This window comes from Silene latifolia, chromosome 6 (genome assembly GCF_048544455.1).
Source record: "Silene latifolia isolate original U9 population chromosome 6, ASM4854445v1, whole genome shotgun sequence".
NCBI classification, from domain to species: domain Eukaryota; kingdom Viridiplantae; phylum Streptophyta; class Magnoliopsida; order Caryophyllales; family Caryophyllaceae; genus Silene; species Silene latifolia.
In genome coordinates, this window is record NC_133531.1 from 126,907,931 (window position 1) to 126,930,478 (window position 22,548).

At 40.5% G+C, this 22,548-nt stretch overlaps 2 protein-coding genes across 3 annotated transcripts; one reads left to right on the top strand and one right to left on the bottom strand.

Annotated features, from left to right (window-relative positions):
• The first annotated feature begins 1,640 nt into the window (after positions 1-1,640).
• On the top strand, positions 1,641-2,342 carry LOC141588644 (uncharacterized). The gene has a single exon (XM_074410077.1). The coding sequence runs from the start codon at positions 1,641-1,643 to the stop codon at positions 2,340-2,342; it is 702 nt and encodes a 233-aa protein (XP_074266178.1).
• A 1,794-nt stretch (positions 2,343-4,136) lies between these two features.
• Positions 4,137-8,491, bottom strand: LOC141587242 (protein SPIRAL1-like 5). 2 transcript variants are annotated; one of them, XM_074408694.1, is made up of 4 exons: positions 8,470-8,491; positions 8,258-8,378; positions 5,018-5,250; positions 4,137-4,513 (listed from the first exon to the last, which is right to left on the bottom strand). In XM_074408694.1, exons 3-4 carry the CDS (start codon positions 5,246-5,248, stop codon positions 4,439-4,441), a joined length of 306 nt encoding a protein of 101 aa, XP_074264795.1. In that variant the 5' UTR covers positions 5,249-5,250; positions 8,258-8,378; positions 8,470-8,491; the 3' UTR covers positions 4,137-4,438. The 2 variants fall into 2 exon arrangements, with proteins under 2 accessions (XP_074264795.1, XP_074264794.1); XM_074408693.1 differs by having other exon boundaries at positions 5,018-5,271.
• Positions 8,492-22,548: the final 14,057 nt, after the last annotated feature.

The window sequence follows — 22,548 nt, forward strand, 5'->3', positions numbered from 1 at the left end:
TTTGTCAAGAAGTGTTGGGGCACTATTGGTGAGGAATTTACGAAAATTGTAAGACAGTTCTTCATCGAAGGTCATTTTCCAGAAGAGATTAATAATACTTGGGTAACTCTTATACCAAAAGTGGATAATGCAATTGAAATGACGGATTTCAGGCCAATTAGCATGGTCGGCTGTGTTTACAAAGTGATTTCAAAGATACTAGCTGAGAGGCTTCGAAGCCTACTACCTAGTCTAATTGGTGAGACTCAGACTGCATTTGTACAGAATAGGCAAATATTGGATGGCGCCTTAATTGCAAATGAAGTGGTGCATTGGCTTAAAAAGACTAAAAGAACCAGAGTCTTGCTTAAATTGGACTTTCATAAGGCGTACGACTCGGTAAGGTGGGAATCTGTTATCTACATACTGAAAGCCATGGGCTTTGGGTCCAAATGGAGAAAATGGATCTACACATGCCTATCTACAGCTTCCATTTCTATACTTATTAATGGTACTCCCACCAGACCATTCAAAATGGAAATGGGCCTCAGGCAAGGTGATCCCATCTCGCCTTTCTGTTCTTGTTAATGTGAGGCTTTCAATCAAGTTATGCTTAAGGGAATTCAAATGGGGTTAATTCATGGTTTAGAAGTGGGTAAGGACAAGGTTGTTTTAAGTCACTTACAATTTGCAGACGATACTCTTATATTCTCGTCCGCTACTTCTCAAATCTTGACAAATATCAAGAGGCTTCTTGACAACTTTCAGCGCTCTCTCTTTGGATTCACTATTAATTTTAAGAAATGCTCTCGTAATACTAGGAAAGTGTCGGCGAGTGGGGAGAATCAAATGCTCGGAAGTCATTTTGTCAAGTTGTACAACTACCTGTGAAATATTTGGGTATTCCTCTGGGTTCTAACCCGAATAAACTCTCGACCTGGGATTCAGTGGTGGAAAATATAAGGAGAAGGCTGGCTAGTTGGAAGACGGGGATAATCTCAAAAGCTAGAAGAGTGGTCCTCATTAAATCCGTCTTGAACTCGCTGCCTCTCTTTTATATGTCTATGTTTAAGATTCCTAAAGGCGTCTTGAAAAAAATTATCAGTTTGCAAAGAAAGTTTTATTGGGGAAGAAACAATGGGCGTGATATTGTTCCCTTGATGAACTGGAATATTATCCAACTGCCAAAGGCGATGGGTGGCCTAGGCGTGGGTGACTTACAGATTAAAAACGCAAGTATGCTCTTCAAGTGGTGGTGGCGATTTTCTGTGGAACATAAGGCGCTTTGGAAGAGAATTATTTGTTCAATTCACGAACTCAACCCCGAAGGAATGTTTAGAAGTGAAGAAAAGGTGGCTAAGTTTGGCCTATGGAAGTCGATTTGCTCTGTCAGTGATTGGGATACGGACATTGGAAAAGTCACAAAGTAGGGTATCAGGATACAAATTGGAAAAGGTAATACGGTCAGGTTTTGGGAGGATCTTTGGATTGACAGTGTAACTCTCAAAGAAGGGTTTCCGAGACTTTTTAATGTGTCGACTCAGAAAAATTAGTGTGTGGCTGAAATGGGTACCTGGCAAGGCGATGATTGGGTCTGGCAGCTTCAATGGCGAAGAAGATTATTTTAATGAGAATTATCACTACTAGACCATTTAAATTTGATGATTGAGGGCTACAAACCTTTAAGGGATAAAAATGATTGCCATATCTGGGCTTTTGACAAGTCAGAATGCTACACGGCTAAAACTTTTGTTGATGCCTTCTATAACTTGAAATACAATGGAGCAGAGCGTAAGCCTTGGTTCAGCCGTCTTTGGAAAGGACTTGCACCACCAAGGCATGAGATAATTCTTTGGGCAATACTATGGAATAAGGTGAACACTAAGGATAGGATGCTTAAGTGGAAAGAAATGGCTTGGAAGGAGACGATGTGTACTTTTTGTTGTGAAGATTTGGAGACCGCCAAACACCTGTTTTTGCATTGTAGGTATTCTTGGAAGCTATGGACGAGTATTTGTGAGGCTTGGGATATGGCATGGATTTGTCCCGGTGGGATTGATGATGCTTTTCTGATATGGTGTGACTCTCACTTTGTCGGGTTTGAGAAACGACTTTGGGACGTATTCTTCATTGCTATAGTTACTATTATTTGGGAATTGCGAAATGAAGCGATTTTCGAGAACAAAACTCCTAACTGGCCGTGTATTGTAGACAAGCTGTTTTTAAGAGTTGGGTTGTGGTGCAAATCGTGGAAAGAAGGTTTACCTTATACCTTAGAAGAATGGTTGAACAATTGGAAAATATTTAGAACATGGAAGGAGAAAATGATAGGGCAAAGGACAACTCCGCGACTTGAGTTTTGATGCTGGCAATTGCTAAGTTTTTTATTTGTTTTTATTTGTGTTGTTTTTCGTTTTGTAAACTTGTTTGGGACCCTACTCGCTGTAGGTCTCGGGGTTTACCCCGCCTTTTAATAAAAAAAAAAAAAAATTTACACAATTGCATGAGTTAGATAAACAAAAGTTTTATTTGGTTTGCACTTTGCACCATTCCTTTTATATTTAAATCGAAGATGAGTAGAACTATAAAGGCAATACAAAATCTTCCTCCTGATGTTTAACGCTAATTCAAACTCTAGCTCTTGTTTCTTTGCAACTCGTTAACTTTTAACCTTTAAAAAGTACATATCGGAAAAGAAGATAATCAACGTCTTGAACTCGATATCTTAATTTTTTTTTTGGAAGAAAGAAGTGCATAAATTAAACCAAGAGTACAAGAGTACAAGAAAATCAAGGGGGGGTCGGGGGGAAGCGGTTCGATAGCCGCTACAAAGTCACTATTACAAAGGCGAAGAACGAAAGGTGGGGCAACGTCCCAAATAATACAACCATTACTAGAACTACTATCAACTAAACCGGCTTTGGCAAGAGCATCCGCAACAGCATTAGCAGATCTTTTCTCAAAGACAATCTTCAAGCGGGGGGAGCTATCCAAGAGATCCCTACACTCAAGAATAACATTAGCAAATTGACCACAAGGCTAAGCCTTACTCAAAATAGAAGTAACCGCATTAAGGCAATCCGAGGCAATGATAAAACGATCCATAGACGCAAGGCCGGCCCTAAGACCCTCCCTAATGGCTAAGACCTCCCCAACGAAGGGGGAGGGGGCAAGAAGTCGCCTAGACCAACCCCGAACCCAGGATCCTATGTCGTTCCTAACCACACACCCAATACAAGCTAAAGAATTTAGGAGGGAGAAAGCCGCATCAACGTTAATTTTAAACCAACAAAGCGGAGGAAGGGCCCAACTACAAGGGTAGTAAGAGGCAGAGGTAGACCCGGGTGAGGAGGGAGGAAGGCTAGGAGACGAGGCAGAGGTCCAAGACTGGGCAAGATTGTTCGTGGCATCACGGAACAAGTGGGGCGGTCTTGGGGGGGTAGCGTTGAAAGTAGAGTCGCACCTTTGGATCCAAAGTCGCCACAGAACAAAGGAGAAGAGAGTAACCCAAGACGGATTACGAGAAGTGCAATTCACATGGATCCTAGGCTGGAGGTCGAGAGAGAAGAAAGATTGATCGACATTGAGGAGAGCCCAAACAGAGGTAGCAGTACTACAATCGCGAAGAATGTGGATAGAGGAGTCCTCGAGGGATGGATTGGGGCACAGGAGGCAAGCTGGGGAGGGGAGGATGGTTCTTTTAAAGAGGGTCTTTACTAGTAGTTATCTAGGCCTTTGGGATTCGGAAATCGAAAACCTTTATATTAAGAATGGCTCTAAAACAACACACAATGTATATCAAAGGGAAAGCAATGTTAGATAAGCATCAGTTATCAACAAAGACCTTATATAAGAATTATTGATCAACAAAAAGAAATGTGAGTGGAACTGCATCTTTTTCATCATTTTTTTCTGTTGAATAAGAACTACCTTTCCACTTCTTGGGAGATACAGAATCAGAGATCAGAGAAAGACTATACTAGGGCTAGAAGAATTGGAACTCATTTTTGCGGTGGCCAGTAATGCGGTAATACCTATTGCTTTCGAGAATTGCATCCACCAACTGCTGTCTCGCAGTATTTTACCATACTCCTTGAATACATCCGTCTCAACAAATACACAACACAAAAGGTGTCGATAATACATACCCTAAAAAATTCAGGAAGGCAACTTATCTTCAGAAATTTTAAGACATTCAAGCTTATTTTAAATACTATTACTTCGTACATTATTACATATACACAGCACACAGTGAAACCCTAGAATTAGCTTAAAGCTCCTCTTACGAATACAATCTGATTCACACACGCGCGCGTGGGCACACACACACTAGAAAACCAAGCAGAATAAATAAATAAAACCAGGAAGGTACATTCAATTAAAAGACAACCTCTTAATTTCAGATTGATCATACAATTTAGACATTGCTGAAAAGATTATAATTTAATGCAGAAGGGCATCACTTATCTCCAAACAAGTACCCAAGTGAAGAATTTCCCCCAGGCACATATTTCACTTTTGTTGAAGGACGGTTCTACAAAGATTAAAATAAACAAATGTTAGAATACGACTTGAATCGGTTAAGTCCCCTTTTCGAACAACCCAGCACGGAAACTCGCTAACACATTGTTATTGAACTACCTGTTTATTCTGGATTTCTTGCTAAGATTATCTGTTTAGACTTATTAGTTCCCGCCTTTATTTAGAGATTATTATATACGGAGTACTCTCTATGTCATAACCTAGCTATATTTTGTTATTTGTGCTCTTCAATATGAATAAAGCTTCTCTCCCTTAAATCTGTGTTCTTTAATTACTCCCTCCGTCTCAATCATTTGTTTACCTTTGATTACAATACTCCTAAAGTTACAAATAATAATAAAAAGTAAACAAATGATTGGGACAGAGGAAATAAGATCTTAATTATATTATGGCAACGAATGTAATTAATTAAGAACAAATTAATTCTATTAAAGTCTCACACCGGAATCTAATACCATGATGTACATAAACGTAAACAATTGAAATAAAGACTTACAGTAATGAAATTCCCCGAGTTTTGGCCATTTGCTCTATGATAATTGTTGATATTGGGTTCTTGTTTGGGGTTAGATGTCGCAATCTCATCTTCGCCTTTGTCGATACCATATGGTGGATCGATAGTTTTGGAGGGCGACGGAGGAGGTTCCTTAACCGGCTGTCCTCCTTGAGAGCTAAACAGGTAGTCTAAAGAGCTTTGTCCACCTCCAGAACTTCCACCTCTACTCATGGCTGCTTGACAAAATTTGGAAACTATGACAAATAAGGTAGCTTACACATGTTACTATATATAGACTGTATTCTGTAACTTTTCAAGTGCATACCCCAGCATTCCACTCAGTACAGTGACCCCATATACAACCATACCAATTAATGAAAGGGGAACATGTTTTTATCAACTGATTTGACTTTTGACGTATGGACCAACTTTCCTATAGCTTATGATGTACTCATACTTTCATAGTCATCATGTATGGAGTATAAGTTAGTTTTTGGTGTAATGGTATTTATGAAGCGGTTTTGAAGTCGGCGAGTACTAAACCTGGTTCATATGTGTCATTGGTCAATGACTTCACATCTTCACCGCACATTAGTCTATACACAATACCAACGATAACCTTTAGAAACACTTATTTTCTTGTGGCACAAAAAAAACGCCTGTTACATGTGAAGTAGGTAATTGTGGATTCTATTAGCCTTCGGTTCTATATTACTATATTATATGGTATGCTATAGAAAAACAGCATCAATAATAACAAATCATATGACGATAATACTATCAGATACCACATATATAATGGGTTAGGACTTTTGTGTAATAACAAGCCATGTTAAGACGTTTTTTACTTCCAACATACAACAATGGCGACATTACCATTGATAAAGGACTCTCGTAAATGGAGGAATAAGGAAAGGGTCGATCAGATCAACGTAGCGTATGCATGCCTGTATTAGCAGTACACGTGCTGTTTTCAGAAGCCCCAAATTGAATATGTTGTCGAGAATTGCATCAAATGACTACTAGATTATAATAGAAAGAAAAACAATACTTTGATGAACCATTTTGCTTTATCCATTATCATTAAGAACAAAAGAAGAGTGTATATCTGCATCCTTCATAAATAGAAATTATAAAATTGATAAGAGTTAACAAAAACAAGCACCATGTTGCAATCAGACTAAGAAAGGTCGTCTACAATGACCATTATGATAATAACAGCATTAACAGGTATGTGCAACTGTACAAGTCATCAACCATCAACCATAAAATTGCTAAGAAAATAAGAAATTCTACAGTCTGACACATCCGGTCACAATCTATGAAGTGTTGAAATGTCGGGAGTTAGAAAGTCGAATAAGGTTATTTCCGTGAAGCTTTCAATTTTTTGGTCTAAAATGAAGTGTCGAAGTGTCGTGTTGTGTCGGACATGGGACTAAAATGGAACGTCGGAGTAACATAGGTCACAGCATGATACTGATACATCAACCAGACCTGGGTAACTGTTTATAAGTATTAAGGACACTAGGAAATCCCCTAAATAAACCTAGCTATAATTCCATGTCAAACATGATCAACTATAATAAACCATAATAAAAAGAACCAATCGAAAAGTTCAAAAAAGTGAGGGACAAATTGAGTCACAATCACACAAATCTTTACTCTCAATGAACATTAAATGGCTTTATGATCAAGACAGATGATTTATTTAATTAATAAACCAAAGAGGGAAAATTAAGTGGGGTTAAATCATCCCAATGTGACACTATAGCAATGGTGGAGTGAGAGGCTAGTAGGGACGGTTGTATACCTTAACAATGAATACTTTAAAATCTAACGTTAAAATTTTCAATTGCTTTTTAAAGTTTAATCCCTATTTATTAGTTCCGTCACTAAGCGCTCGGTTGGAAGGGTGCCTGTAGGCCAAAGATACACTACTGTACTCCAAGTCTACTAATCTTGCTAGGACACCTGTACTTTTTACTTGGGCTGGCCAAGTTGGTATTAAAAAAGCCTTTCCTTAACCAAGTTTAATTTTTTAACTCATGGGAAAACTTTAGCTTGTTATTAAAAAGTATCATTAGCATTGCAATTGAACCGAAAAATGCACTCAGAAACCCAAGAAAGGTCACCATGCATTCTATCAACTTATTGTTGATAGCTGAAGTTATATGCCTTTAGTGTTGGTGGAGCATGCCAGTCTGTTTTACACTGTCGCTATTTGTCGAAAATGTTTTTGGTTGAAAAGCTAAGATACACAGTTCAAGAAACAAGGCCGCAATGAGTTGTTTATCTAAAGCAACAACGATGTTACCCTAGTGCCTCAAGGGCTCTCGCTAGATGGGTGTAAGGAGGGTCAAATCACAAATGTATGTGGTATTTATGTTAGCTAGGTGGGCCGATCTTCATTCTGGCAGGAGTTCAGACAAGAAAACAACATAAAAGGAAAATCAGCTTGTGACTTGTGAGCCCAAGTACACTGCAGGTCCAATGATCAAGTTGGCAGGAGTACTTAGGTGTCAAAATTCTGTTTGAGACTTGATCTCGAATTTGGTCACTGTTATCTGATCTCGGTTGTTGCGAACAAATTTACAGTTGATAGATACCATCTCAAAATAAGATCGCATCAACATTCAAAACCTTTCTAATTTGGTTGCAATTCAGTGTCACCGCCTAGACCTAATGCCATGTTTGTAACAACAGAACATAGATAAAACCATCTTGAATATGCCTTAATAATGAACACATACGGTCTTTCCGTAACAGATGGTAAGATGGTTTTATTAGCCCTAGCATCCAAAAAGATTCCTAATCATACAGCATATACAAAATTGGCAGCTAGGGCATGTGAATCCTGTTGCTATGGGGTAGATTTGATGTGGTGAAGACAATCAAATGATTTGGAGGGCCTATGAGTTGAAAAAGCCAGAATACTTTACTAGATGATTAAAGATCCCTTGTTGATTTGCTCCATTTCGGACGCCACATCATTTTCACAACAAACAGTTGTTTTTTGGCAATGGCATTTGCTTTGTTCACAAAAATCTTTCAGGTTTACTAAGGCAAAGCTTACTCAAAATAAACAGGATTCTAACCTAGGTCTCCAATCTACATCAGAAAATTAGGATCACACATAATTAACAAAAGGGATAAGCAACATTAATGTCTTAATGAATCAGAAAAAAAAAAAAAAAAAAAAAAAAAAAGAACATTATAAGGAAGGTTAAACCGAGAAGTTACCCGCTGATGTTGCAAAGTTTGCAGTACTATGTACCAGAGCATTTTCATTGTTCTTCGTCCATCCGATCAAACGCTAGTCGTTGTCCAGACTACTGAAGAACAAACTATGGAACTAAAAGAACTGCACAAGTAATTTGACTACATTAGACTCATGGCTTTCATTTTGTACAGGAATTCAAAAACAAGAAAGGCGAATGGGGTCTTGTGGTCACCTTCACAAGCCCTCAGACCTAATCTCCATTACCTCGAACTCACTTGAAATGGTATTAATCATAACCTGAGTAATAGATGCCAAGGGTAAAGAAAATAAAGGATTGCTTGAATATGATAATAGAGTTGAAAATAATAAGAAAATAAATAAAAGTTATGATGAGAGGTGAAAATGAGAATGAAAGATTAATAGTTGCCGGTAGAGTAATGCATTAATCTTAAATGGGCAAATAGTTTCTCCATCGCCTCCTCTTTCCACCGTCTCCCTGCCATCATATACCACCAATCTCCTTCAAAAACCTTGAATAAGTACTGTTTGTAAACAGTAAGTATTCAAGTAATCAAGTTCAGTATCATTAAAAAGGTCTAGTCACTTTTTTTACTGCTAAAAGCTTGTCTAAATCAAGTATTCACCATTACAATATGCAGGGAGAGGGAAGCAGGATCTATTTCCCTCCCTATCTATTCCCTTCTTATTCGCTTTAATTACCTAACAAGGGATTTTGAATACTTCCCTCCCCTCCTCTCGGCCTCTCCTCCTTTTCGCTCCTAATCCCCTATTAGGCTATTATGCAATTCAAATCCCTCCCCGTCTCTCGGCCTCCACTCCTTTTCGCTCCTAATCCCTTATTAGCCAGCCTATTATGCAATTCAAATCCAAACAAAGTAAAACTATTTCCCTCTAAATTACTCTATCAAAACAAAACCTAAATGAATTACACCGGCTAATAACCATACGATAAACCTAAATGAATTACGCCGGATGGATTTATTTCGGATTTTAAACAGATTTTGTTTCGTATCGGATCGGGTTAGTTGGGTTTTGGTCAGTTTTGGATGTCTAGTTGATTCTTCACTCGGATTCTTTCGGATTGAGTCATGGGTAGACCTGATAAACGGGTCAATCGACTCGCATTTGGGTCGGGTCAATTTCAAGCCGGGTTATTTCGAGTCTACAGACTTTGGGTCGGACCAAATGATTTTTGTGTACGAGTCATTTCGGGTCAATTATGATCAAGTTATTTGTGGATAATAATCATTTTGCAACAATAAAAATCTGGGTTGGGTTATACCGGGTCGGGTCAAGTTCGGGTGTCGGCTGATGTTCGGGTCGGGTCAATTTTTCCAGGACTAGTCATAGGTTTATTTGGGTTTGGTTATTTTCGAATCAAAGGTTAAAGCACTTTAATTAGTACTCATGTGACTAAAAAAGAGTATTTTATAACGTTAATTATTACGGAGTATTTATTATAGAACGTTGCAACTAATCATTTATTTTGATGTATATAACTAGCTTTTGCACCCGTGTTTTCACGGGTGCTTTTGAGACTAATTGTTTATATTTACACATGACTGCATGACTGTAACCTTATTAGTATGAAACATGTTGACATTTTTGTTGCTAACACAAACTCACTAAAATATTTCACCTGAATTATAATTATGTAGTTTGGTGAGAACCATAACTTTTAATATCTATTTTTATATAATTTATGATATTACATGGGTAAGTAGACGTAATACTGGATGAAAGTAACTCGGTGCTCTCTATGTTATCCTTGTACTATGATATTTTAATTTACTACGCTATATAATATTTGAAGTAATATGAAAAAAAAATGTTATTTTATTTTCAAGCTCTTTTTATATATAACCAATTCATTGAAATTAATTGGTACAATTATACAACATAATATTGCACAATAAAATACAACGAATAAAATATTAAAAGCTTATTTATTTGTTCAATTTATATGCTCGTGTCATTTTTACACGGGTCCTAAGCTAGTAAGAGACGATAACATTTACAAACGCGGTAAAATTATAGTAATATAATGTATTTTTTTTTTTTTTTTTGCGGGATAACTTATTTAACAATAAAATCTTAAAATTAAAATTTGGAATTTACTTTGATGTTTAATTGTTGTTTAAATCGTTAATTTACTTTAAAGTTAAAAAGAAAAATTGTAATATTTGTGGTGTTTTAGTTTGTATTTAACAAGTTTTAAACCCGTGCAAAATTGCACGGAATGTTATTTAGAACATTATTATTAACTAAAAATATATAAAAATTGTCAAATTTTATACGATGTCATATTTAAGATTATTAGATTTGAATTATAAATTACATTAGCAGTTAAGATATTATATATGTTGGTCATAACAAAATGTGATGATTTAACAATACATTTCGCATTTAGAAACATATCCTAAGAAAATTAGCAAATAAAAATACGAAAAAAAATTATATTATGTAAAAAGTAATGTGCAAATGATATTAAATTTTTTGGATAACTTATTTGTGAATTACAATATTTGTATCACGATTTCTTCGTTTTTAAAGATAAGATATTAATACAGTTTTTGAAACTGGTGAACCAATGTCGTGTTTGTAGATTTGTCAAATTTTGACTCGAACCTTAAATCTAACTCGTGCAGACCCGTTGTTTCCAAGATCAAATTATGTAGATCTTAACCAGTGACCCGATTAATCTGAATCTTCAATGAAGTTAGTTTAAGGTCGAAACTTGACTCGACCTGCTTGACCATATGAGTAAATAAAACATACTATAAACTTATATTAAATGTGAATAAGCCAGCCAGCTAACTTAAGAGTAAGTGTTGTTCAACCCGTGAAAAGTTAGTGAAAAATGTATTTTAAAACATTTTGCATTATGTGATATAAAATATGGATACTATATAATGTTAAAATATGTTTCATTTAAAACATTTGAATCATGAAATTGATAAGTCAAAACCCGTAAATTTATGTTTAAGATGGATATATCCGTCCTAAACTTAAAACAGGTTCAACTAATAAAGATAAGACAAAATTAAAATGCATAGAAATTAGCGAAAAAACTTGTCCCATCTATGTAAATAGGTAATATTTAATCCGTTTTAGTTTTAGAACGGATATATCCGTCTTAAGAGAGAGATACTCATCAAAACCATATTTATCCAAAACATTAGACATTTCAAATCCCTCTTAGCCTTCCCCGAGCCTTCATTTTTTGTCTTAGTCACTTTCCAAGGAGAGGCCCGAAGCCATTCCCCAAATGGAAGGTCGTCTTCTTCATAAGGATCGTACACACAGTCCTTCTCGCCATGCCGCATGACCCCACAACCATAACAGAAAATAGGAAGTCTCTCATACTTCACATTGAAATCCACAATACGGCCTGCCTTCATTTTTATTGGGATAGTTGCCTTAAGAGGTTCTCGTACATCATGAATGATACGCACCCTAATAGAGCTGTCTAACTCACAATTTGACCTCATATCAGCTTCAATGAAACACCCTAGACATGCTCCAATTCTCTCCACATTCGTCTGGCTTGATCGACCCGATATAGGAAGATCGTAGACTCTTGACCACATCGGAAAATGAAACAACGGTACATCAGTAACCTTACCTGACTTATTCAGCTCGTTGAAGCACCAGACAAACTTCTCAAAGTGTCAAGGTTGCCCTTCTAAAACCCTCGCCTTGTCACGTTCCAACTCAAACCGGAAAAGAAAGGTTTTCTCCTTTGCATCCACCATATTTCCAGTGATCGACTTCGACGGCTTTTGACCCTGAAAAAAGAAATGAAGCAGAGGAGGATATTGCACTGATGATTGAACGCCTAAAATCCATTTCCCTTGATCTGAAAATCAAACGGAAGAGAAGTAAAATGGATAGTGATACCGTCGTTTCAGTACCAAAAATAAATACCTGAGTACTACTAACAGAAGTCAGCGGTAAGTAGGGTCGATCTCCACGAGGAGGCGATCACTATCTATTCGTTAATCCTAGCCTGTCTATGGTCATAGTTGGAGGTTTAAGTTGTTTGAACTAAAACTAAAGGAAATTAAAGTGAGAAAAGTGTAAGATAGATTAACAATAAAGGAAGAGAACTAGGATTGTCGGGTCATCAATGAATATCGGTTAATTACAGCTAAGGTCACAGATCGGTCAATTGTATCGGTCTAAGGGGCAACGAATATCTCCTTCCGGTCTCAATTCGCCCTAAAATACTATTAGCTTAGCTTCCGCCCTCACTAAAGCATCATATTGTTCACTGCGAGTCTCACCCCTTCTAACCTTCCGGTCTAGGTTAAGGCTTACCAAGATTAATTAAGCTAAATGCATCGATTCAAGTAGCTAGTTACAGTTAAATGCAGTGATTAACAACAGAGACATGATAACAACGAAAGATCTGTAAACCTAATTAGCAACTAACAATAATTCATCGAATCCCCTAAATCCTAGCAAAAGATTTAGCTATGCATAAATATAAATAATGCAAGAACAAGAGATGAAGAAATAATAACCATTGCAAATTAAAGAGAGTAAAGAGAGAGAATTACAAGTTAAGATCTGGAAAAAAATAGGCAAGAACAAAGTAGCAACAATTAAGAGAGAAAAACAGTGCTTAAGAGTGTATATGATGTAAAAAGTGTGTTTATGACCTAATCCCGAGTTCCTTTATATAGGGAAGTCATTATTAACATAAAATAAACCTAACACGGGATAAAAATCCCGAGTATATAAGCTAGTCACTCGATCGAGCAACTTTATATCACTAGATCGAACAAATCCAAGCTAAATCCTTTTGATCGAGTACTTTAGGTACTCGATCAAACACTATAAAAAAAAGCCTCATTCGATCGAGTAGAAAAAGGACTCGATCGAACAATATAGTACTCGATCGAGTACTTTCCAGCACATAATTCCTGCTTCGCGCACTGAACTTTAAACGGCCGTCATTTCTTCGTTACTTGGGCAAACAGAGCGTTTCCGGTGGCGTTGGAACGATAAGAGGACAAGATTTTATCTTAAATTAGAAACACCTAAAAATCAGTTGTAGAACTCGATATATGGCCCTTCAAAGTAGGCACTAGTAATTTGAAGTTCTTCCTTTGCTCGCCTAGCTATCTTACTTCTTTGCACATCTCAAAATAGTAGTCTTAAGGCTCCGACTCAACTAATATCCTAAATTCATGCATAGGGACATGTATTAAGCTTGATTTAGCTTCTCTTTGGTTCATTCCTGCAAATAAGACAAGAGAAACCAAAGTAGACAATTCGGGGGACATTTGTAGCTAAACACTACACAAAATGCATAGAAATGCGTGCAAATGAAGTACAAAATGCCTATATAAAATGCACGCATCAGTTAGTACTATGGTTCACATGAGTGAAGAACCTGTAGTAGAGCAGGGGTTTTTGGAGAAGGGGCAGGGTACAAATGTTGATTTTAATGAAGGCAAATATAATGAGGGGAGGAGGGAGGTGGGCAGTCTGTCCATGGTCAAGAGATTGGGGGCGAGGAAGAAGGAAAGGGAGATGGGCGGGATATGGAGGTGGAAGGGGGAATAGAAGACAAGGTGGTAGGGGAGCTGGTTTATGGTGGGAGGCTGGCTGGAAAGGGTAGTAAGGAGATGGAGGGCGTACAGCCGTACACAAGGTAAGAGAATGGAGGAGGTTTGCATGGGAGAGAGGTGGAGAGGGAGATGATGGGGGTGGGAACTGGTTGTGGGGGCAAACAAGCCACAGAGGAGAAGGAGGTTGGTGCTGATGGGGAAAAAAGATTAAATTGATAGCAGACGGGGGCGTCTTAGTACCTGAGGCGGAGGTTGAGGTCTCTCAACCCCGCAGGGCCAAATGAATCTCCTAAGTCTTAACCGTCGGGGTTAGGACAGTCCTAACACGGTAGTGCCCTACGTACTCTTGTGCGTAGGGGAGCCCCGGCCGTGATTTTTCTATGCGGAACTAAGCTTTGTGGTCGTTGGTTTGAGGAGGGTGCGGGAACGGTTGGAGGGTTATGATGGCATAGAAATGGATAGTAGGGGGAGGTCAGTTGGGATGGCGTTTTTGAGGAAAAAGAAAATTAATTGTACTTTTGTCTCGGCTTCTAGTCATCATATGGACTTCCATATTCGGGAGGGAGATAAAGAGTGGAGAGTTACGGGTTTCTATGGATGGCCAACTATTTTAGATCGTCATCTCTTATGGGAATTACTTCGGTTATTACATAGTCAGTCGTTGCTTCCGTCGATTTGTATTGGGGATTTCAATGAAATCCTATATTCTACCAAGATGAAGGGAGGAAGTCGAGCTTAATGGCAAATAAATCACTTTTAAGAGGCAATTGATGATTCTGGGATAAAGGATATTGCTTGGGATGGCTACGATTTTACCTTCGATAATGGTCAAGCTGATGCGGCTAATAGACAAAGTGTGCTTGATCGTGCTATATGCTCAGAGTCTTGGTTGGAACTGTTTTTCGTATGCTAAATTATTTCACCTTGATTAGGAATGGTCCGACCACGCTCCACTTAAACTGGTCTTCGATAGGAGAGAAATTGTTGACCGTACAAGAAGCAGATTTAGGTTTGAGCAAATATGGGTAGGGGAGGAGGGATGCGAAGAGGCTGTGATACGGGGAGTTGAGCGGGGGCATGGGGAACTGGTGAGCACATTAACATCGTGTACAAAGGAGCTTCGGGCGTGGAAGAAGATCAATATTGGAAAAATTAACAAGACACTAGAGCTTAAACGCAAACAATTAGCACGCCTTAATGAGGGGAAGAGGTCGGAGGTGGATGTGAAACGAAGTCGAAAACTTGTAGATGAGATTGCGGGTTTGCACAAGCAAGAAGAACAATATTGGCGACAACTGTCACGACCCTTATGGTTAAGGGAGGGAGACCGGAATACGAAAATTTTCCACTCTAGAGCTGGAGAGCGAAAGAGAGAACTTCATTGGTAAATTAGTTGATGACGAGGGCATATTGCGAGAAAGGGATGAGGTCGTGTCAAGCGTCGCAAATTCTTATTTTCAGCAGCTGTTTACTTCATATGAACCCGTTATTTTTGATGATGTATTGGCTGGACTAGAGGGACGATTTTCGGGTAGGATGAATATGTAATACTCCGTATTTATATGTCTTGGGGTACTCTATCGAGTAGCCCTTACTCTGTCGAGTATGGGCAAGTTGCGAAATAAAATAGTTTCTGACCTGTTGGGTACTCGATCGAGTAGCTGGGGTACTCGATCGAGTAAGGGGGTACTCGATCGAGTACCTTGGGTACTCGATCGAGTGTCCGGTTTTACGGGGAAGTTTTCTCGGGTTTTGTTAATTATGCGATTAAGGTATTTAAACATATTCGCCATTGTTTTAATTCACTTTTACAAAACCTAAAACCCTGTTTAAAAGAGAAAGCAGCCACTTCATCTTCCTAATCGCATTCTTAGCAATTCCTGGAGTTCAGACGGTCGGTTCTTGTTGTTTTTCGTGTCGTTGGATTCCTTGCGTCGAGGGTAAGCTTTTAACATAATTTTTATAATGTTTTGTTAAGATTGGTTAAACCCTAATTTAGGAATTGGGGGTTTTGGTGTGTAGTTTGTGATGTGTAGTCTTTATGTGTTGTATGATAGGAGGAGAATTCGTAGAGGAGCCGTTTTGATACAAATTTGTAGATACCGTCTGCGTGTTGTGCTTTCCGGTAGGATTTCCTACTCGTATTAGTCCCATAATGGGATATTGGTGATGTCTTGTAGTTAGTTGTGTGATATGATGATTGTGATTGTGATGGTGATTGTATTTGGTTGTCTATGGCTCTCGAGATGTTTCTACCGAGTGGGGTCACTTGCGGGAGTGACTTCACGCCCTAGTTTCGCCCTTCGTGGAACCCGCCACGGGAGGGGATGTGCACATTAATGGGACAGGGTTATCGCTCGTACGATGAGCGGGGCTTAGGTGGGAACGGCTGCGGTCCCCCACTGGCAGGGCTGGTCCAGTGGACAGTCAGTATTGAGATGATGGGAGTTGGTGGTGTGTGTGTGTGTGTGTGTGTGTGTGACAGTTCAGCTGTCTGTTTGTCTTATTATTGTTATCTATATTGATTGTGTGATTAGTACTGACCCCGGTGTTGTTTTGTAAACCTGCGGTGATCCATTCGGGGATGGTGAGCAGATATTGAGCAGGTATGAGATGAGTATCGGGATAGCTGGGATGGCCACGACATGACGATAGAGTCTTCCGCCGTAGTTTAGCATTTATTTACATTTTGATTGATAACGAGATAGTTTGGAATAATGTATCGTACTTTGGTTTGGTTTGAGGATTGTATTTATTCATTAAACTATTTATATTAAACGTTGTTTCTGTTTTGTCTATTTGATTATCATACCTCGGGCGACCGAGATGGTAATGTCTTCATACCTGAGTGGTCCTGGTAAGGCATTTGGAGTATGGGGGTGTTACAAATGGTATCAGAGCGACGATCCTGAAACCTGTAACCAATGAACTTAATGAACATAGGGAGTCAATTAAAATGAACCCGAGGTAAAAGTTGTAGGAGCTAGTGCAAAGGCTTGGGAGACGTCCTAAAGTCGCGGGGGTCGCCCTACAACTTTGAACCGGTCACATGGGAAAGTGTTTGTCGAGTCATAGGTGTGCTTGGTTAACTTGTTAACAATGTGATGAAGTGTGTGATTGTTGGATGTTGAAGGAGAAGTTGAGAATGTGAAAGAAAAGTAATATATGTGTAGACATGAGGTTGGAATAACATGTTGGATGTTTACAATGTGGCTTTAATAGCATGATGAATTGATCTTGTTGATAGTAGAATAGATGCGTAGCATATTTATTATGTTATCATGTGGTTTTATAAAGTTTAGCATGTTAGTGTACGAAGTAACATGCGGGTAGCTCTTACGAGTTAGTGATACTCGATCGAGTGGGGACCGACTCGATCGGGTGGGTTTTTGGCGATTTTGAGTCCGAGAATCGAGTTTTGGGGCACTCGATCGAGTAACTAGGGTACTCGATCGAGTAGGGGTCACTCGATCGAGTAGCCTAGATACTCGATCGAGTAGGTAAGAGATCGGAAGGTCCGTTTGGTTCTCGGAGTTTGGGTACTCGATCGAGCACGTGGGGCACTCGATCGAGTAGCCGTTACTCGATCGAGTGTGTTTGGGAACTCGATCGAGTGGGTTCGGGCGGCGTGTTTTCGTGTTTTGAGGTTTAGTACGTGTGTTTATGTTTACCCTTTCTTATATATAGCTTCAAGATGCCGCCCAAGAGAAGCGCTTTGTACGCGAGAGCGAGCTTATGACCACGGACGACATCGTTAAGATGTTAGAGCACCAGGATGCTCTTACTGAGACCCTGAAGAGAGTGAATGAGGACAAGGATAAGAGTAAGGAGAAGGAGGTTGATCATTCTAAAATCAGCCTCTATATTGCGAGGTTTAACCCGAAGGAATACAAGGGGGTTGGGGAGCCTAATCTGCTTGATAGTTGGCTGAGAGAGATGGAGAACATCTTAGACTTGGTTCATTGCCCTGATGAGATGAGAGTGGAACAGGCTGCGTTTTATCTGAGGGAGGCAGCAGGCAAGTGGTGGGATTCAGTGAAAGTGAGTGCTAAGGAGATATACACCAACCAAGGCTTACCTGCTATACCTTGGGGGAGTTTCGTAGAAATTTGTGAGAATGGAGTTCGTGCCGGAGCATGTGAGGAGTAGGTTGAGGGAGGAGTTTGATAAGTTTAAGATGGCCATTTGAGATGTCGGTGAGCCGAGTACTACTGACGGTTCAATGAGAAGTCCGGTATCTTGAGGATATGGGTTTGAGTGAGGAGAACCCGGCGTTGAGGTTTGAGAGTGGGTTGACTACCAAGATTATGGATAAGTTACCCGTGGGAATCCTTACCGATGTTAAGGAAGCTTATGAGAGGGTGGAAGAGCCGAGAGGTTGGTGGAGATGGCTCGGGAGAGGTCCGGTGGAGAGAAGAGGAAGTCCGAGAGCGAGGGTGGTGGCCAATCTAATTTCAAGAAAGGCAACCACAATCAGTCTAAGGGGTTTTCTTCTGGGTCGGGGTTTAGTGCTGGGGCTTCCTTTGGGCGTGGCCGTGGGAGTGTGAGCAATAGTTGGGGAGTGACCTGCTTTGGTTGTGGTGGCGTAGGCCACAAGAGACATGAGTGCACGAGTGCACCGGGATCTGTTCAGAGACCTGCACAGAGCTTTGCGAGCAACAGACCAGCTGGATCATGGCCAAACCGGGAGGTCGAGCTGAGTGGAGGCAACCGCAACGGCGGTAATTCTTATCGAAGACACCGATGAACAACAACAACAACAATCAAGGGTCGGGTGCTAAGCCGACCGCATCGCCAAGATCTTGTCCGGGGAGGTGGGCGAGAAGACCGTGGCAAGTTGTTCATGATGGACAAGAAGGCGGTGAGGAAGATGCGCACGTTATCACCGGTACATTCCTTGTTAATGGTATTCCTACGTTTGTTTTGTTTGATTCGGGGGCTTCTCAGTCGTTTGTGTCTTCGAGTCATGTAAAACAGTTGGGTTTGAGAGTATATGAGTCTGTTATGGAGCAAGTTTTCATACCTTCGGGTGAGTCTGTATCGTGTGGGAGGTTGTTTAGAGATGTATCTTTGATAGTTGGGCAAGTCGATTTCCCTGTAGACTTGCTAGAGTTTCCTTTTAATGGTTTCGAGATGATAGTTGGGATGGATTGGTTAGGAAAGTATAAAGCTAAGATAGACTGTCATCAAAAGAAAGTGTCCTTAAGGGGTCCAAAGGGTGTAAGTGTGTCTTATCGTGGGTTTCTAGTCAAACCCAAAGTTAAGTTGATTGCAGCTGTCACCTTGAAGTCGTATCTGAGGAAGGGATGTCTGTTGATCTTGTGTCATGTGAGAGATGACCGGATAGAAAGTCCAGCGATTGATGAGATACGGTGGTGGGAGAGTTTGCGAGATGTTTTCCGGAGGAGATTCCGGGGTTGCCACCGAAGAGGGAGATAGATTTCACCGTTGAGTTGAAGCCAGGGACGGGGCCAATCTCTAAGGCACCGTACCGTATGGGTCCTAAGGAGATGGAGGAACTTAGGAAGCAGTTGGATGATTTGATAGAGAAGGGATACATTAGACCAAGTGTATCGCCTTGGGGAGCACCAGTTCTGTTCGTGAAGAAGAAAGATGGGAGCTTGAGGTCGTGCATAGACTACGGGAGCCGAACCGTGTGACGATAAAGAACAAGTATCCTTTGCCAAGGATAGATGACCTGTTTGATCGGTTGAGTGGTGCAACGGTCTTTTCTAAGATCGATTTGAGGTCGGGATACCATCAGGTGAAGATTAGAGAGGTGGACATACCAAAGACAGCTTTCACGTCAAGGTATGGCCATTATGAGTACGTGGTGATGCCGTTTGGGTTGTCTAATGCGCCGGCAGTGTTTATGGATTTGATGAATAGAATCTTCAGACAGTTCTTGGATCAGTTTGTGGTGGTGTTTATCGATGATATCTTGGTCTACTCTAAGACTAAGGAGGAGCATGAGGAGCATCTGAGGATCGTGTTGCAGACTTTGAGGGATCATGAGTTGTATGCTAAATTGTCCAAGTGTGAGTTAGAGAAAGTTGCTTTTCTGGGGCATGTAATCTCTAAAGATGGGGTAGCTGTAGATCCGGCGAAGATTGAGGCAGTGACAAAGTGGGAAGCACCAAAGAATGTTGCTGAGGTTAGAAGTTTCTTGGGTTTAGCTGGATACTACAGACGGTTCGTGAAACATTTCTCCAAGATAGCTAGACCGATGACAGCGTTGATGAGGAAAGAGAGCAGGTTTCGTTGGGATGAGGGTTGTGAGACGGCGTTCCAAACATTAAAGGAGCGTTTGACCACAGCTCCTGTCCTAGCATTGCCTGAAGAGAGCGAGAATTTCGAGGTTTATACAGATGCCTCGAAGAATGGGTTGGGATGTGTGTTGATGCAGAATGGTAAAGTGATTGCCTATGCTTCTAGGCAGTTGAAGCCTTATGAGGAGAACTACCCTACTCATGATCTGGAGTTGGGTGCAGTGGTGTTTGCTCTCAAGATTTGGAGACATTACCTTTATGGAGCAATCTTTAAGGTATTTTCTGATCACAAGAGTCTTAAGTACATCTTCACGCAGAAAGAGTTGAACATGAGACAGAGGAGGTGGATGGAGCTGATTGGTGATTATGACATGGAAATTATCTACCATGAAGGGAAGGCCAATGTTGTTGCGGATGCTTTGAGTAGAAAGAGTGTACATTCCTTGTGTACAGCTCTATCTTTGATGAGGCTGAGGGATGAGGTAGCGAGCTTTGGGATACATATGATGCAGAAAGGGGATGCCATGGGTGATATGACAAGACATCCGGAGTTTTATGATGATATTCGGGATAAGCGGGCTTTGGATCCTAAGATAGTGGAGTGGAGAGCTGGAGTAGAGAAAGGGACAGTGTCCGCTTTTCTATTCATACGAGATGGTAGTTTGAGGTTTGATGGTAGGTGGTGTGTTCCGAATGACGAGGAGTTGAAAAAGACAATCATGACAGAGGCGCATTGCACACCATATTCAGTTCATCCAGGTGGAGACAAGTTATACAAGGATTTGAAGAAAACGTTTTGGTGGCCTGGGATGAAGAAAGAGACAGCTGAGTTTGTGTCCCGTTGTTTGACATGCCAAAGAGTTAAAGGGGAACAGAGAAGACCACAAGGTAAGATTCAGTCTTTAGAGGTGCCTGAGTGGAAGTGGGAATCCATTTCCATGGATTTCATTGTGGGTTTGCCGAAGAGTCAACAAGGTAACAACATGATCTGGGTGATAGTGGATCGTCTGACTAAGTCAGCTCACTTTGTTCCAATGAAAGATACATGGACTAAGGCACAATTGGCTATGGCCTATCGAAAGAACGTGCTTAAGTTACATGGGGTCCCTAAGGACATAGTGTCTGACAGAGATGCGAGGTTTATATCGAGGTTTTGGAAGGAGTTGCAGAATCGTTGGGAATGACTTTGAAGATGAGTACATGACATTTCATCCTGCGACGGATGGGCAGACGAGAGAACAATCAAGACTCTTGAGGATATGTTGCGAGCTTGTGTGATGGATTTTGGTGGTAGGTGGGAGCAGAGGTTGGACTTGATAGAATTTTCTTACAACAACACGGCTATCACACCAAGTATTGGTATGGCACCGTTTGAGGCTTTGTATGGGAGGAGATGCAGGAGTCCAATCTGTTGGGACGTTAGTGCCGAGGCAGTGGTTTTAGGACCAGAGATGGTGCATGAGATGGTGGAACAGATTAAGATGATCAGGGAACGGATGAGAAGCGACCCAGGATCGACAAAAGAGTTATGCGAGATCTACATCGTCGGGACATAGAGTTTCAGGTTGGGGACAAGGTTCTTCTGAAAGTGTCTCCGATGCGTGGAGTTATGAGATTTGGGAAGAAAGGCAAGCTAAGTCAGAAGTTTATAGGGCCTTATGAGATCTTAGAGCGAGTTGGGGAAGTTGCTTATCGTTTGGCTTTACCAAAGTGCGTTGGAGAGAGTGCATAATGTGTTCCATGTATCGCAGCTGCGGAAATATGTGAGTGACCCGTCACATGTGTTGGAGGCAGAGAGCTTAGAGCTAGATGAGTCTTTATCATACCTTGAGGTGCCTAAGCAGATTCTAGACCGAAAGGTTAGAAAGACTAGGAGTGGTGAGACAGTTTTGCTTAAGATCCTTTGGTCTAACCACGAGACTGAGGAAGCTACATGGGAGGCGGAGGATATCATGAAAGAGCGTTACCCTTTCCTTTTTGATCAGGTATGTATGGTTACGGGGACGTAACCTTGTTTCTTTTAGGGGGGTAGGAGATGATCGCGAGAGTTTTTAAGAGTTTTATACCCCTTTTATATGTTGTGTCGGTATGTTTGTCGGGATAAGTTGGGTTAGTATCATGCTTTACGGTGTGTTTGTTTGACCTTCGAGTCGGGAGGCTTATGGGAGTACCTTTGTTTAGTAGTGGTTTGAACTTCGGGGACGAAGTTCCTTTTAAGGAGGGAAGACTGTAATACTCCGTATTTATATGTCTTGGGGTACTCTATCGAGTAGCCCTTACTCTGTCGAGTATGGGCAAGTTGCGAAATAAAATAGTTTCGACTGTTGGGTACTCGATCGAGTAGTGGGGTACTCGATCGAGTAAGGGGTACTCGATCGAGTACCTTGGGTACTCGATCGAGTGTCCGGTTTTACGGGGAAGTTTTCTCGGGTTTTGTTAATT